The sequence below is a fragment of the Camelina sativa genome, chromosome 11 (genome assembly GCF_030686135.1).
Source record: "Camelina sativa cultivar CO46 ecotype springtype chromosome 11, ASM3068613v1".
NCBI lineage: Eukaryota > Viridiplantae > Streptophyta > Magnoliopsida > Brassicales > Brassicaceae > Camelina > Camelina sativa.
This window is the reverse complement of record NC_141890.1, coordinates 1,723,892-1,738,784: the sequence shown is the minus strand read 5'-3', so window position 1 is coordinate 1,738,784 and position 14,893 is coordinate 1,723,892. Positions and strand designations below refer to the sequence as shown.

At 36.5% G+C, this 14,893-nt stretch overlaps 5 protein-coding genes across 6 annotated transcripts; 1 reads left to right on the top strand and 4 right to left on the bottom strand.

The window, feature by feature from the left end:
* Positions 1–103: 103 nt before the first annotated feature.
* Positions 104–1,509, bottom strand: LOC104721081 (cold-regulated 413 plasma membrane protein 4-like). Its single transcript, XM_010438990.3, has 4 exons — positions 1,012–1,509; positions 816–923; positions 663–733; positions 104–565 (listed from the first exon to the last, which is right to left on the bottom strand). Exons 1-4 carry the CDS (start codon positions 1,188–1,190, stop codon positions 312–314), a joined length of 612 nt encoding a protein of 203 aa, XP_010437292.1. The 5' UTR covers positions 1,191–1,509; the 3' UTR covers positions 104–311.
* Positions 1,510–1,791: 282 nt separating this feature from the next.
* On the bottom strand, positions 1,792–4,515 carry LOC104721080 (uncharacterized). Its single transcript, XM_010438988.3, has 6 exons — positions 3,812–4,515; positions 3,380–3,633; positions 3,000–3,206; positions 2,804–2,894; positions 2,433–2,712; positions 1,792–2,332 (listed from the first exon to the last, which is right to left on the bottom strand). The coding sequence occupies exons 1-6, from the start codon at positions 4,141–4,143 to the stop codon at positions 1,973–1,975; spliced, it is 1,524 nt and encodes a 507-aa protein (XP_010437290.1). The 5' UTR covers positions 4,144–4,515; the 3' UTR covers positions 1,792–1,972.
* A 343-nt stretch (positions 4,516–4,858) lies between these two features.
* On the top strand, positions 4,859–6,617 carry LOC104721078 (thioredoxin-like protein HCF164, chloroplastic). Its single transcript, XM_010438986.3, has 4 exons — positions 4,859–5,142; positions 5,218–5,445; positions 5,556–5,659; positions 6,107–6,617. Exons 1-4 carry the CDS (start codon positions 4,999–5,001, stop codon positions 6,387–6,389), a joined length of 759 nt encoding a protein of 252 aa, XP_010437288.1. The 5' UTR covers positions 4,859–4,998; the 3' UTR covers positions 6,390–6,617.
* LOC104721079 (uncharacterized) lies at positions 6,573–9,508 on the bottom strand. Its single transcript, XM_010438987.3, has 6 exons — positions 9,067–9,508; positions 8,814–8,915; positions 8,677–8,722; positions 8,385–8,463; positions 7,643–8,208; positions 6,573–7,536 (listed from the first exon to the last, which is right to left on the bottom strand). The coding sequence occupies exons 1-6, from the start codon at positions 9,136–9,138 to the stop codon at positions 6,725–6,727; spliced, it is 1,677 nt and encodes a 558-aa protein (XP_010437289.1). The 5' UTR covers positions 9,139–9,508; the 3' UTR covers positions 6,573–6,724.
* Positions 9,509–10,124: 616 nt separating this feature from the next.
* LOC104721077 (transcription factor HHO5) lies at positions 10,125–12,288 on the bottom strand. 2 transcript variants are annotated; one of them, XR_015572126.1, is made up of 5 exons: positions 11,699–12,141; positions 11,438–11,595; positions 11,004–11,316; positions 10,811–10,891; positions 10,125–10,712 (listed from the first exon to the last, which is right to left on the bottom strand). XR_015572126.1 is itself a non-coding variant. In XM_010438985.2 (5 exons), exons 1-5 carry the CDS (start codon positions 11,922–11,924, stop codon positions 10,422–10,424), a joined length of 1,065 nt encoding a protein of 354 aa, XP_010437287.1. In that variant the 5' UTR covers positions 11,925–12,288; the 3' UTR covers positions 10,125–10,421. The 2 variants fall into 2 exon arrangements, 1 of the variants encoding a protein (XP_010437287.1); XM_010438985.2 differs by having other exon boundaries at positions 10,811–10,887; positions 11,699–12,288.
* Positions 12,289–14,893: the final 2,605 nt, after the last annotated feature.

Below are 14,893 nucleotides of genomic sequence, written 5' to 3'. Positions count from 1 at the left end.
AAAAATAAATAGATAAAAATCCATGCTATAGAATATCCATAAAAATTCTATAATTTTTTTTTTTTTTTTTTTTTGTATAAAACAACTATTAGTCATTGTCAACTGAATAAGTAGTCTAGATTATTCAAGATCTTTTTCAACACACCAACCAATATAAAAACTCACGTTTCTTACAAGTAACATATACAACAAGATAAAAGAAGTTACAAGTCAGCACAACTGAAATGCTTCTTATAAAGACATTAGACAATTTAAACGTTGAATCTTAATTCAAGACTACATACAAGCCAATAAATAGGGTTGGAGTGGACTTAGAAGATGTGAAAAAATATGGTCCAAATCGGGTAAACGAGGAGGGCAACGATCCCAAGGGTATTGGAAATTCCATGCTTCTCGGTAAAACATTTTTTGAATCCACCAGAAGCTTTAACGTGTTCATGGAAAAGGTAACATGCTATTGCAAGACATATTACTGCTCCAACCCAATTTTCTCTTAGTGTCTCAGCTATGAGTCTCGGCGCAACCACCAGAAGAAGAATCAATGCTGCCGGAATCTCTAGCCACTCTAAATGATGAAAAACATCAAAGTTTAAAGAATTAAGATCAAAGTTTCGTGATTATATATTAGGTTCGAAATTCAAACAAATGTCTAGTAATCTGACCTGGAAACTCTTTAGGGAAGAAAAGCCTTATTGTGATCGCAATGAGAGCAATCCATTTCCCAAAATCTCCGCTGTGAAATTAAATCTAATATTAGTTACGTTTACAGAAATAACTCCAAGTGACCATTTTAAAGAGCACTTGTTCTTGATTACCTAAAGAAGTGGAAGATAACCGTAGGAAGTGTGAAAAAGATGTATGGCACTAAAAGGCTAGTCAACATTTTGGTTCTCCAGTTGGTCCGATCCAATATCAATAGATAGCTGTCAAAACAAACAATAAGAGTCATCACAATGATCCAAACAAAAGCACACAAAAAAAAAGTTATTTTGTTTCATCTTTTTTGCTCACATGGCGGAAATTGAAGCAGCCCATTGGAGGAAAGACGTGCCAAAGCCTAACCCGCCGAGAATCCTTACGTCTTTCACGAGCTTCTTTGTGGCGGCGACGAACTCATTCAGATCGGAATTGATCAGGTTCGCAGTCGTCTCCTCCGAAGTCTTCATGGCCAAATACTCAACCCTTCCCATTCTGCAAGTTTTATTTGTGAATGTAGCAAGTAAACTCTCTCTCACATAGCAGAGTATTTATAAACCAATCACATAACATCTTCGCTGCTAACCTTTGAAACTTTCAAATATGAGTAATAGAAGAATTAAAATGTGACTGTTAGTTAATTAATTAAATTAATATAATGATACTTAATCGTCGACTTCGAGTGTCTGTATTTTTAGTTATATTTCAATTTGTGACAACTATTCTTGAGTTTCGAGATATATAGAGCTGCTCGCCACGTAGGCTTTGGCGCTTTGCTGGGGTGACACTGACAGAATTAACACGTGGCTTCCCCAAAGAGATCTCTCTTTTCGTATACAGCTCATCGTATCTCCTAATACATAACGAAACTTTCTACTAATCATATAAAATCTCAGATTTTTAATTCTACAAGTAACCCACATTTGGTAGGAAAGATTATCCTCTTATCCCTTAGTTAGAAATTAACTAATCCAGTGAAGTGATAAAGACACCTGAGTGATGATTACCAGATATATTGTGCTAATAAGATGTTGTCACTAAACTAGAAAGCGCGCACATAAAAGTAATACGATTAACAAGAAGCTAGCCAAGAAGTACGAAAATCGAAGCTCTCAGCGATTAAAAAGTGGCAAGTACGACGGACCCCATTACAATACAAGAACTTGAAATTAGTCTTGAAAGATTCATGAGGAAGATACGAAAATGTTTTTCTCAGTTTTCTTCGGTTAAAACTTCAGCAGTACTAGAAATTTCTATACCTTTTTCCTTTTCACCTTCAAGAAGAGTTGCCATCGGCTTTGTCTGAAGGCTCAGTAGCTGGTCTCTTTGATGCACTTGATTCTATGGAGGTTGCATTCATCAAGACTCTCTTCACTCCTCTTCCAACTACACCCAAATGAGTTACACCTGACGATGCTCCTACTCCTGCTGCTGCTGCACCGGTATGAGCAGTTGAGACTGTAGGCGACTCTAAATCTTTCCCGAAATTGGTATTCGCAGTTCCCATCCTAGAAGAGCTCATTTCAGCAGTAGCAGGAACAGCCTTTTCACTAGCATTTGCCTTGGCCGACGACATGCCCATTAGCTCAGCAAGAACTTGCTTTGGGTTCTCTGCTTGTTGTTTCAAATCCTCAAGCTGCATAAAACAAATGTTGGACATTAGTATGGTGTTGGACATTAGTATGGGTTTGGCGTTCTTTTTTTTTTCTAATGGAATGAAGACTTGGTTAACTTGCCTTCTTTTCTAATTCTTCAGCGAGACCAGCCATGACTTCGATCTCAGCTTCTTTGTCTTTGTCTGAAGCAGATTTATCAATGTAGGGAACATTAGATGATTGTTGGATGCCTTCATCTATTTCAGAGACGGTTGAGGAAGTTGCTGATCCAGAAGCAGCTTTGATCTCATTACTGAGCCTCTCCATCCGTGCTTTGCAAATTAATATAGCCTTCTGACAATATGGCATTGCTTCTTTAGGCTGACATCCAGTCTCTAGACAGATGCATATACGGAAGTTTCTGAAACGTTCAAGTTAAGTTTCTATAAACCAACACTTTCAATTGACAGAAACGAAAAAATGAGATACAAATTAAGAAATCAAAAGGATACAATTCGGCTGTGTGTCGACTGTCAGGTTCAACCAAACGCTCTACAATGGACAATGCTTTCTTGTAGTCACTCAGGGAAGACTCAATGTCCTCTGCATAATAAATCAACAACTCAGAATTGACCAATCGTAATAGAGGAAACCGAAATGAGGAAATGGAGCATAACAAAGTTGATACAAGAAATATATACGGTATACCTCTCTCCAATGAAATTTCAGCAAGCGCACAGAGTATATCCACTTTTAACATTGTATCAGTAGACTGTTTGTCAGTAATAGCCCTTGCAATATCCAGCATTTTCCAGGCCATATCCAAATCAGAGTCATCTTCATCACCATCTGCATCAGATAGGTCATCATCTTGACAATCTTCACCATCCTCTACTTGGTCTTTACCACCAGAACCTATGCATGAGGGGGAGCAAAGGTCAGAAACTTCCACATCCACAATTATTTTGCATACAGGTTTTTGAAAGAAACAAGAAAATACGATTAAATGGAACACTAAGAAACAAAGAAGCAGTAGCATCCACACCCCATAAGGTTAAACGAGGACAATTCCCAAAATTTTCCATTACCTTCTTGCCCACTTGAACTCCCTTGTCTCTCTGGGTCAGTTGAAACAACAGATGCAGCAGCCAAAGCTTCACCATTCGCAGTGGTGTTCTTCACAGAATCATCTTTATTGCTGGACTCTTGCTGAGGTTCACCTTCTTTCTTAGGCATGTTACCAAGTGGATCAGCTTCAGCTTGAGCCTTTTCCAGAAGAGCTGATCCATATCGATAGTATGCGTTTATACACTCAGGATCAAGTTCACCATAGTGTGCAACCCTAAAACAAACGCAACAAAGTTTCATTAAATCCTAAATCCTAGAAGAACAAATTTCAGAAAACTCAAGTCTAAAATTGAAATCTCACTTAAAAAAAACCTAAATCCCAGATGCGAATCGGAAACATATGAAACCCTAAACCCTCGATTGAGTTTTCGTGAAAATGCAAAAAACGATACCTGATCTCGAGGGCGCGGCTGAAGCAATCGACGGCTTCTCCGAAATCTTGGTCTTTCAAAAACGCAGAGGCTTGCTCCGTCAATTCGTCGGCGAACTCAAGCGTCTTCTCACGCTCCTCATCGCAAACATCAGTAGCAGCACTATCGGCGGCGTTGTTGTTGTTGTTGTTACAGGTAGAGTCAGTGCCGCCTCCCTGAACAGAAGATTCAAGAGTGGCTTCGATTGAGGCTTGATTAGGTTCTAGGGTTTGTTGGATCGCAGGCTCGGTTAGGGTTGTTTGTACAACCTCCGTCACCGAAGCTTCCGATGCTGAAGCTGCTTCTTCAACCATGGCGAGATTTTTTAAGAATCGAATTGGAAGAAACCCAAAAAAAAGAAAAAGAAAACGCCCAAATTTGTTGGGAGGAGAGTTGTACCGCAAAAACCCTCTCTTCGCTTTTTTGGCGGACTTGAGCAAAATGGTAACCCCCCAAAACAAAACAAAATTACTTCGCCAGTACAAAATTAATTTTTATTATTTTTGATTAAAAAGGGCGTATGTTATCTTAACAACGTGAAGTCTAGCTAACCTGTACCAGCTAAAATAGTAAAATATTAACACAAAAAAAAAAAAAAAAAAGGAAAGGAAACTATCTGGTATTTTTTTTGGCGTAAACCGTTTCTTATAAAATACTGATATCTTCATCCCTCCTTGACAAAAGTCAAAATTTTCATTCGAGAGACCAAAATAAATATCAAAATCATCTTCGTTCTCTGTGAAATCGAGCTGATTGTAGTCTTGTCCAAAGAAAAAAAAAAAAAAAAAAAAAGAGAACTAATTGCAGTCTTAGGCCCAAGTAAAAGAAGAAGCATATATGGGCTTCGGAAAACAACTAATGGGCTTTTACTAAACAATAGTCCATAAGCAAAGTCTTCCCAATTAATGACACGAGGTTTGTTGCTTTCTTAATTTCCTTTTTCTTTTTTCTTTTTTTTGTTAAAGATTTTGATTTCCCTATGCTAATTATTATAAGGTTAATTAATTTCGTATTTAATTTCAAATCTTTGATATTTGTCCGCGAAATAATTTCAATAAAAATGTGTGGTTCTAATAGCTTAGCGAGACGAAGAAGCTACAACTACTGCGATACATCGTTAATAACATCTGATATTGAACTGCTTTGATCTCTCACTCTCTCGTGCGACGATGGCTCGCTTAGTCTTTTCATTAAACCTTCCATCGAGTCATGGATTCAATCTCAGTCCTCGAAATCATCCATCTTTATTCCTTACCCAAACACGATTTCGTGCTCTTCGTTGCCAACCAAACCCAGATTCTTCCGAACCCCAGGTTCAATTTTCGATTTTTTCTCGAATGGGTCGACAGCGAATTTGCTAAAGGTCTTTGCTTTTTTTCCTGATTCAGGAGAAATTGATAGTGGATAATGGTGAAAACTCTGCTGCGTCGAAGGAAGTAGAATCATCTTCTTCTTCGTCGTCTTCTCCGGGGTTCCCTGAAACACCCAATAAGGATATCAATAGAAGAGTCGCGGCTGTTACCGTAATCGCGGCTTTGTCTTTATTTGTATCGACAAGGCTCGATTTTGGGATTTCTTTGAAGGATTTAACCGCTTCAGCGTTGCCTTACGAGGAGGTTTTTTTTCTTTCTTTTTCTCTTGGATTCTTCTTCATCTTTGTTTTTTGATCTCATAGAATGATTTTATACGACTGCTTAATGATTTTTTTGTGAATGGATATTGTTAGGCTTTGTCGAATGGGAAGCCGACAGTGGTAGAGTTCTACGCAGATTGGTGTGAGGTTTGTCGAGAACTAGCCCCTGATGTTTACAAAATCGAGCAGCAATACAAGTAATGGTCTTTTATGTCTGTTTTTCATCGCAATTTCCTTTAAATTGAAGCCTTTACATATAGATGAAAGACAAGCTAGAGCTTTCTAGTTGCAGGATGGATCCATTAATCTTGTCTTAGTTTATTAATTTGAGAACTTGTTTGGGTATTAAGATGAGCAAGGTAGATCTTTGATATATGTAGAAGCTAATGAACAAGCTAGGTGTTGTAGGTGAAACCTAATCTTGTGTTGGTTTAATGGATTAAGGAACTTCGTTAAGATTGGATTGGCTATATAGATAGATGGTAATGAACAAACTAGAGCTTTCAAGATTCCAGTTACAGAAGCAAATCATTAATCTCCTGTTTTTTTAATCATTAATGGAATATAGGGATTTTTAGACACTATTTTATTTGGAAGGGTTTTTTTTTGTGTGTGTTAATGTCAAGTGGTGTTGTGGTTTGCAGGGACAAAGTTAACTTTGTGATGCTTAATGTGGACAATACGAAATGGGAGCAAGAGTTGGATGAGTTTGGTGTTGAGGGTATTCCTCATTTCGCCTTCCTCGATAGAAAAGGGAACGAGGAAGGTAATGTGGTCGGGAGGCTCCCAAGACAGTATTTAGTTGAGAATGTGAATGCGCTTGCAGCCGGCAAGCAATCGATTCCTCATGCCAGAGCCGTGGGACAGTACTCAAGCGCTGAGGCTCGTAAGGTTCATCAGGTTACTGATCCCTTAAGCCATGGATAGAGAAGCGTGATAGTTGTTGTTTCTAACTCTATAGTGCACACAAGAAGTAGACAGGATGGGAAAATTGGTTAAGGAGCAAATGTTTCAGATTGATCAAAAGAATCCCATTGGAACTATAAATGTTAAAATGTTTGGTTTGGGGTTGATATCGGTTTATCCTGGTTTGACATTGCTTGTCTCTTATGCCACCAATTTCAACTCAATTCTATTGTATCAATTTCTCTCTCACCTCAAGCTGCTCACACGAAGTACATAAATCAAAAGTTCAAACAACATGAGAAAATCTTTAGAGATAATACAACAGATTCGTTTTGAAGACACAGTTCCTTCAATATCTAATCTGAATCCGAAGATTCGAAAAACTGAGGATTGAGCTCAGACACCATTTTTGACAGATTCTCCCTCATTTCCTGCAATTCTTCTCTCCCAAATCCCCATGACCTAACCACATCTGATCCCATGGCTCCCCATTGGATCCCAAGTTTCTCTAAATGCCCCATTCTACTCTCCAAAAAGGGCAATATCGCACTCGAGGATCTCCACCTTGTTGCTACTGGTATGGAGTGAACATCCAGTGAGCCTCTGTACAGAGAATCCGACACCGGACTGCTCAATATCTCACCTTTTATCCCAACAAGGTTTCCAAATATAGAAGGAAACGGTAATGGTACTGGAAGAGGACAACGTGAAACAGATAGATTGCAAAACAACGGCTTTGTTTTGGTTATTGCATGCTCGTAAGATGCATCAACCGCATTCTTGACTTCTGAAACCAATGCTTCTTTGTCTTCTGATCTAAGAGCTCCAAGTATACACATTGACTCAACCGCTTGATTGTCTTCTACATCTTCATTTACTTCTGGCGTTAACGCCTTCAAATTCGTTAAAAGGGTGTTCTCTAATTGCTTCCCTGCTAATGTAGGAGCTGGCATTGCAGAATCTAAAATCGCCACTATGTTTTGTCTACCACGTCCCGTTAAAAGCTGTACAAGTGTATTAACATCCATAGAATTTGATACTTCACTTGAATCCGAGCTAGTGGGTTGCATTCGGAAAGGGATTGTGCTTGCATGTAGAGCAGCGGCGTACACTGCACTGCTCCGATAAGGTTTCTCATCACCGAGGTTAAGAAATTTAGATGCTTTACCTTTAAAAAATCAACACAAGAGATAAACAAGACAAACCAAATCATTAGTTGCATTGGGAGAAAATCAAAATATTTATGTTTTGATAAGAGTTAGGATGTTGCGTACTTCCAGTCAAGGATGGTAAACCGATTGGAGTGAAGAGTTTACACAAGGATGAGAGTCGAGAAAACGATATTGCATCGTGAAGCTTGTTTGAAACTGTCTTTTTCGGGCTCATCTGTGACATTGGACTCCTTACAGAATATAACAATACAGGTACGTTCGTGTACTCATCTGCCATGTTCTCTAGGAAATCTGCTGCTACAGCGGCAAACCCTCCCGAATCATCCACAAGGAACTTAATACCCTGAATATGATCACACTCTTCCACGAAAAAGCGGAGCCTGTCGCATATTTCCTCTCCCCGTGAAGCCTCAGAGAAAACGTCTTTACCAATTCCATAGTTGTTGAAATCCTTAGAGTCCATCCATAAACCGTTCAACTCGTCTAGACTTTGAGGATGATAATGGGATTTGGAAAAGTCAGTCCAACATTCAACTTCCTCATCTAAGGATCCAACAATATCTTTGTCCTCAATCTCTTTCCCTACTTTCTGTTCTTCCTCATACAAACTTTTCAGAAACAATTTCCTCTTTCGAGGTTCTGATCTCTGAGTATCAACATCTCCAAACCTACAAGATACATAATGGATATTCAACTTATGCAAACTTGGAGATTCGATCATATCACCCAAGTAAGAGAACAAGCCTTTTGATCTAACTCAATTAAACAGCACTAAGATTCAATTTCCCTAAACACCATGTGCAGGAAATATCTACCAACGCAGAAATTTTTTAGCAATTCTGACCAGGTTGTTGAAGAATCTGATCTTGATGATGAACCTTCGTTGTAGAGGGTACCACGTGAGCTCATGGTGCCAAGTGACCCTAAAAAGACGAAAAAATTTCAGATGTAAACATATAACCACCATTATGTATATTTCAAAACCAGAATCTTGCTTGTTCTAAGTTCATTGGAGTACTGTACACTGATCATAAAACAGAAACCTAAATTCTGTAGCTAGTCTGAAACTGGAAACACATGAAAGTCTTTGCCAAAGCAAAATCTTCTAATTGGAAAGATAAAGCTAAGATTAATACCTTTCAAGTTGACTGAAACCAGACGAGGAGTGTATGTAGCAACCCCCTGTATAAAAAAATTCCACCACACAAATGAAAATGGTTGAGATTTACAAAAAAGAAGTGAGTTTGATCAAAGTCAAAACGAAATCTCTGACCTGCTGAGTCTCACCGGAGCGGTAGAGAACGTCCATGTTGAGATTATGGTTCCGAAAGATTGGATCGCTTCCTGGGTCACTCGCCAATCCGAGCAGTTCATCCTACATTTTCAAGCATAAAGTCCTCAACTTTAGCACAAAAAGACCAAGACTTTTGTAATGAAAATCAGAGACACAAAACAAAACCCAGAAACCCATTTAAACTAAAATCCGAGCAGAGAGAGAATCATTGTTCGGTGTTTTTGCTTCTAACCTGGAAATTCCAAAAGTGGGAGCCGACGAAGTTTGCGAATTCACCAACTTGAATCGTAACGATTTCTCTCATGGTTCTTTAAATTGGGTAGACTTGGAAAGAAACTAACAAAAAAGGTCGATTCTTAGCTCAGGGCCGGCGTAAGAGCTCCGGTGATTGCTTAAACCATTCACTTCAATGTCGCCGAGCCCTTTTGATTCGAAAAGCGTTTGTAAAAAAAAAAAAAAAAAAAAAAAAAAAGAAAAAAAAGTGAATTATGATGAAGGGTGTGGGAGATGTGGCCCGTGAGGCCCAGACCCGAATGGCCGAAACCACATGATTGTGGTCGAAAATAATCGGGTAGCTAAACCGGTTGTGGTTATAAATTGAACCGACTGAATCAAATTTGAACTAAATATTCGATAGGTTTAGTGTTTTTTCTTTTCCTTCTAGACATCAAAGCGAAACTATAGTTGTAATCAGAATTAGTTCATACAACAATTTCTGAGATATTTTAACGAATGAGAACAAGAAAGTGTTATGGTTGTGTCAACAAAGGTATTATTAATTAAAAAACAAAATCTAGCGTTAAAAAGAGTCCTTGAACATCCGCTTAAACGTGTTTGTAACATAGGGGGGCCTAGGCTAATGGTGAAAATCCTAAGGAAAATATTTAAATTTCAGTGAAAAGTATCAAACTGAAAGATTATTATTTCGAAGACAAAAGACCATCACTATTAGCTCTATGTACCAAACATGCGAATCTCGTGGAATTAAACTACATCAAATCAGTGATTAGTCGATTTTTCTATATCTCAATAGTGAAAATCTTATTATCTTGTCGTATTTAAGACGATAAAAAAAAATCTTATCTTTTCGTACGATTTTATGCAATAAAAGATTCTTATTTTTTTTCAGATTAGGTAGATTGATCAAGACAACGATGTCTTACAGAGAGAGACAAAGATTGTGACTTTCTTCATCCTCTGTTTTCGAAGGTAAAACTAATTTTAGTACGAGTCTCGAATTCGATTTACCGAGTTGGTAAAAAAAACTAATCATCTGATGACTCTTTCAACAAGCAAAAAAAAACAAAATCTTTGATATCTGAGTTTTACCTTTCTAATGAAGTAAAACAAAACAAAAAAAAAAAAAGAACCACAAACCTGAGGATTTTGATCACTCACTCTCTTTGCTATCTATCTATATCCTCTGGCAAAAAAAAAACCTATTTTTTGCTCAAAATCCTCAGCTTATTTCCCCTCTCATGTTTACATCTACAAAAACTCCGGAACAGACTCAAAAGTTATTTTCGAGCATATATGTATAAGTAACATAAGCTGGTAAAGATGATCTCATCATCACTATGTATAGTTTCAAAGCTCAAGATTCAACACTTGTCTCTTCTTCTTTGTTTCATTTCTACAGCTACGTCCATCAGATTTCTCCTCCTCTGCCTCATCATCGTCTACCTCTGCTTCCTCTGAGCTATGACCACCATTATTACTACTAAACAACCCTCTTGCAACAAGTGGGCTTTGTGGAGAATCCGACCTCGACAAACTTATTAAGCTCTGTGATTCTCTCTCTAACACACCAGGTTGATCCGAAGATGACAAAGTCTTTGACGGATGTAGCGGGTGCTTACGGATATGCATTCTATATTTCTACAATAACATATTCATTTCAACCTCACTGTCACAATCATATTCATCCTTTCACACATCAAAAGTTTATGCTATTCTAAAAAGATGAGAAGTTTTACTTGTAAATGGCTCTTCACTTCATCATTGGTTAAACCATCAACTTTCATCAAATCTCTAATCTGCTTTGGTGTAGCCACTGTCTCACAACAAAAACAACAACAACATAACACAATCTCAGTATAATCAACTCATCAATCAACACTTTTAATCCAAAGTTGGGTCTTTTATTAGTTTCTGTGGTTAAGGACTAACCTTGTGGCCCTCCAAGCCTATGAAGAGCATCAACAAATTTACGGTGAAGATCCTGTGACCACCTACGTCTCTGGTCTTTCTTCTGAATGTGATGACTCTGCAACTCTGAAGGTTTGTTGAACTGATGATGATGATGATGATTCTGCTCAATTCTGCTACAATCCATCATCATATCTGATGTTGGAGTCATGAGAGACAGAGGAGCCGGTGGTGGTGGTGGAGGAGGAGGACGGTTAAATGGCAGAAATGCCCCTCCTTGATTACAAGTCTGAAATGGGTTCTGAGTCACACACCGATCATCTTCTTCGTTTGTCTGTTAAAAACAAAACATGATCAGACCAAACTGGGGAATCCATCACACAACACAACACAACACAACATAAAAAAGGATTGGTCTTTGTATTGAATTGTGGATTCATCATATATAAAATTACCGATTGGAATTGGGAATTAGGGTTAGAGATCCATAACTGGGCAGAGCTCATCCAGCTCTTCTTATCAGTTTCCAGTTTTGCCCCTTCACCATCATTGAACTTCCCATTTGATGCCATCACTGATGACCCTTTTCTAGCCTCTGCCAACATCCCAATCGCTAAACAGAGAGACAGAAACAAAAACAATCTCATCAAATCACAAACACACAATTCGATTTATGAAAAAAAACAGAAAAAAAGGAGAGATTTTTTTCAAGGTACCTTCGTTCAATAAGAGCATGCACAAAGGTAGTTCCCGTTTAAAAACATCGATTTTTTTCCTCTCTTCCTCTAATCTCCCGACATAACCATCGATTTCAGACAGTTTCGATTTATTGTCTTCGATCCTCGACACTTCGTCGAGGAATTGAGATAAGGGTTTCGGAAAAGAGTAGATAGACAAATTTAGATTAAGACCCATCCTTTGATCTGTTTCTGTTTGAACCATCGAGAAAAAAAAAACAAAACGTACAAAGATAAAAGACAAAAGAGAAGCTCAAAGACACACGTATATATAGACGAACAAGAAGAAAGGTTACAAAGAAGAAGAAGAAGAAGAAATGAAGAAAAGAAAAAAGAAAGGGATTAGAGAGGGGAAGAAGAAGATGAAGGACGCGGTGAACCGTAGCCGCTGTAAATAAGTGGAGAGTCGAGGGTGTTTTCGTAAATTGATAAATTAGATTTTATCTTTAAATGGGAACAAAGAATCTTTTTGTGATGGCCGTACACACGCGGCGAATCGTTACACTCACTTGTAAAAATATTTATTCTTTTTATTTTTCCTCCTCCTATTTATTAATTAGGCTAATAACAATTAAATTCACTATTTTCAGTTTTGGGAAACTTGTCATTTATTTTGTTTTCTAAATAGTGCTCCCCCTATTCAAGATTCTCATATTTCGTGTTATCCTGTGTTTTAATAGTTTCCAACACTGTATTATGCATAACCAAAGTGGTTTAGACTGTGCAAATCCCACTAAATATATCCTGTTTTCGTTTTTAGATAATCCCTCAAAATTAACATTTTCTAACTTTTGTAATAAAGGAAATCATATTTAATATTTGCTTACATCATACAAGAGATCAAACTTTTCTTTCCTTACTTTAACAATTACAATATCATTTGTTAAAATCTTTTTGATTTTGCTTGGTAAGTAGTGTAAAAGCCAAATGGAAATATGACAATTCTTTATTTTGGCTTTTTTTTTTCAATCACAAATTGCAAACATATTCTACAATTCAACAAAGATATTTTCATTGTTGTTTTAAGGAATGTGAAAATATACTTTTAAATAATGAAAATCTACATTACAACTAATATTGACTTTTTTTATAATTAATCGAAATGTTATGAACTTTAAGGTTAGAATTTTGTAGTCAAACACCAATACACCATGCGAGATTAGACATTGACAATATTTAAATTAAAAAAAAAGATATGAAAACAAAACAATCCAAGTTCCAGCGGAACCACTCGATTAATAATCTGAGTAATCAATCAGTACTTGTAAGTATATATAAGACGTACAACACATAAATTCGTACTTTTTTAGTTTGTACTACTATCATATAACTAGACTAAATTAGTACAGAGAATTAGAAACTCATCTTTTCTAGTCTAGGACACGTTCGCTTTACTTTATATGAAGTCGTTAATTTCTGTAATTGAACAGGGAATTACATTAGCTTTTGCTAACACAACTGTATTTACTAGTAATCGATATATATCAACAACATATTGGCTGTTTGTAAAAGAGTGAAGTGGTCAAAAGAACTCGGCAACGTCCATTTACACTCACATTGAGGATTAGTTTAAAGAACCACGGAACCATTGTGTTTAACCATAGTGCCCTTTTCATGTTTTTTTTTTTTGTTTTTCTTAATGTAATTCGTATGTATTATGAAATACCTATTCATTTCAACGTGGATATTTACTAAAAAAACTAGGTTGAATTATATAGCTAACCACCATTATTTCTTGGGAGTTTTTTCTCTAACCATTGATATCAATTCTGTTGGTAATCAAACTTACATTATTAAAAGGGTAAATTCATCATATCTTAATATTCTTCGGGGGTTTTTGAAAAATAAAATAAAAACCCCATGAAATAATTTAAAATCTAGAACACTAGTAATGAGCAAAAAGGATCTTTCGCATAATCCAATGAAAAAGATCCCACGACGCAAAGCAACTTTATTCGTCGCTTTTTTTTTTCCTTGTAGCCAAATACAATTTTTTAAAAAAAAAAAAACCTTTTCGAAATAACATTTGATTCCTTTTGTTAAAAACAAAAACTTTCTGAAACACCCTAGCATGTATAAAAATGTCTAAGACCTATAAACAATAAAGACCACAAAGGGAATCTAAACGGACGGACGAAAAGAAACGGCTAACTGTAAGCCAACAAGACCATGACACGTATCCAACTAATCTTGAATTTTTTATTTTCTTTGGAATCGTTTTTTATTTCTTTTTATGAAGGACAAGAACTGAAACGTCTCGAGCTTGTAATAAGGACGTCGAGATTTTTGATACCGTTGATTGATTGATTAGATTCTCTTATGGTGGGTTCACGACACGTAACCCTAACCTTTTGTATTATTATTTTTTCATCCTTACAAAAGTTCTAACAAACGATAGCTTTTGCTCTGTCTAATCTACATTTTGAGGATAAGGTTCATCGTTTCTATCTGCGAGAGAATCCAATGAGATATATTTGGTTAATAAGTAAGAATCCCATGGCTTGTTTGTCAATCAATTCAACAATCTTTCAAATTTTTCGTATTTCAAATAGTTTTCGTCAGTTATTGAACACAATTTATACACACCATGACACTAACATCCAAATTTAACCAAAATGTAGTGGCAAAGAATTCAGACATTTACATGCAACTTTGAATCCCATAACTCGACTTTTACTTGAAAAAGAAACACACTTATTGTCCAATGGGTATGGGTTTCGACCTAATCAATACTCTTTTCATTAACTTTATAAAAAACATCCAATCAAAATTTGTTAATGATTATCCGTATATTCTAATCAAATAAAATTATCTTTAAGATATTTATTGGTAATTGGCAAAACAACAATGGATGCTTGATATTAGTTTCAAAGATTCTTTCATTCTCTGCAACTAAAAAGCTGAATGTTTTGGATGGTCTTAGTTTTATCTTGTAAAGATGAATAATCAATCCATCCAATAAGATGCTGTTTTCTTTGTGACAAACAAGGAACCAAGACTGATTCCCCCATTTTATCAATCAACCCAAAAAAAAAAAAAAAAAAAAAAAAAAGCAAATTGATTCGGGAAAATAAACATAATTAGCGTTTATGATTCTATTTAAAATTGTTATAACAATAAATCCTATGTCGTCCAGCGGTTAGGATATCTGACTTTTACCAGGAGATCCGGGTT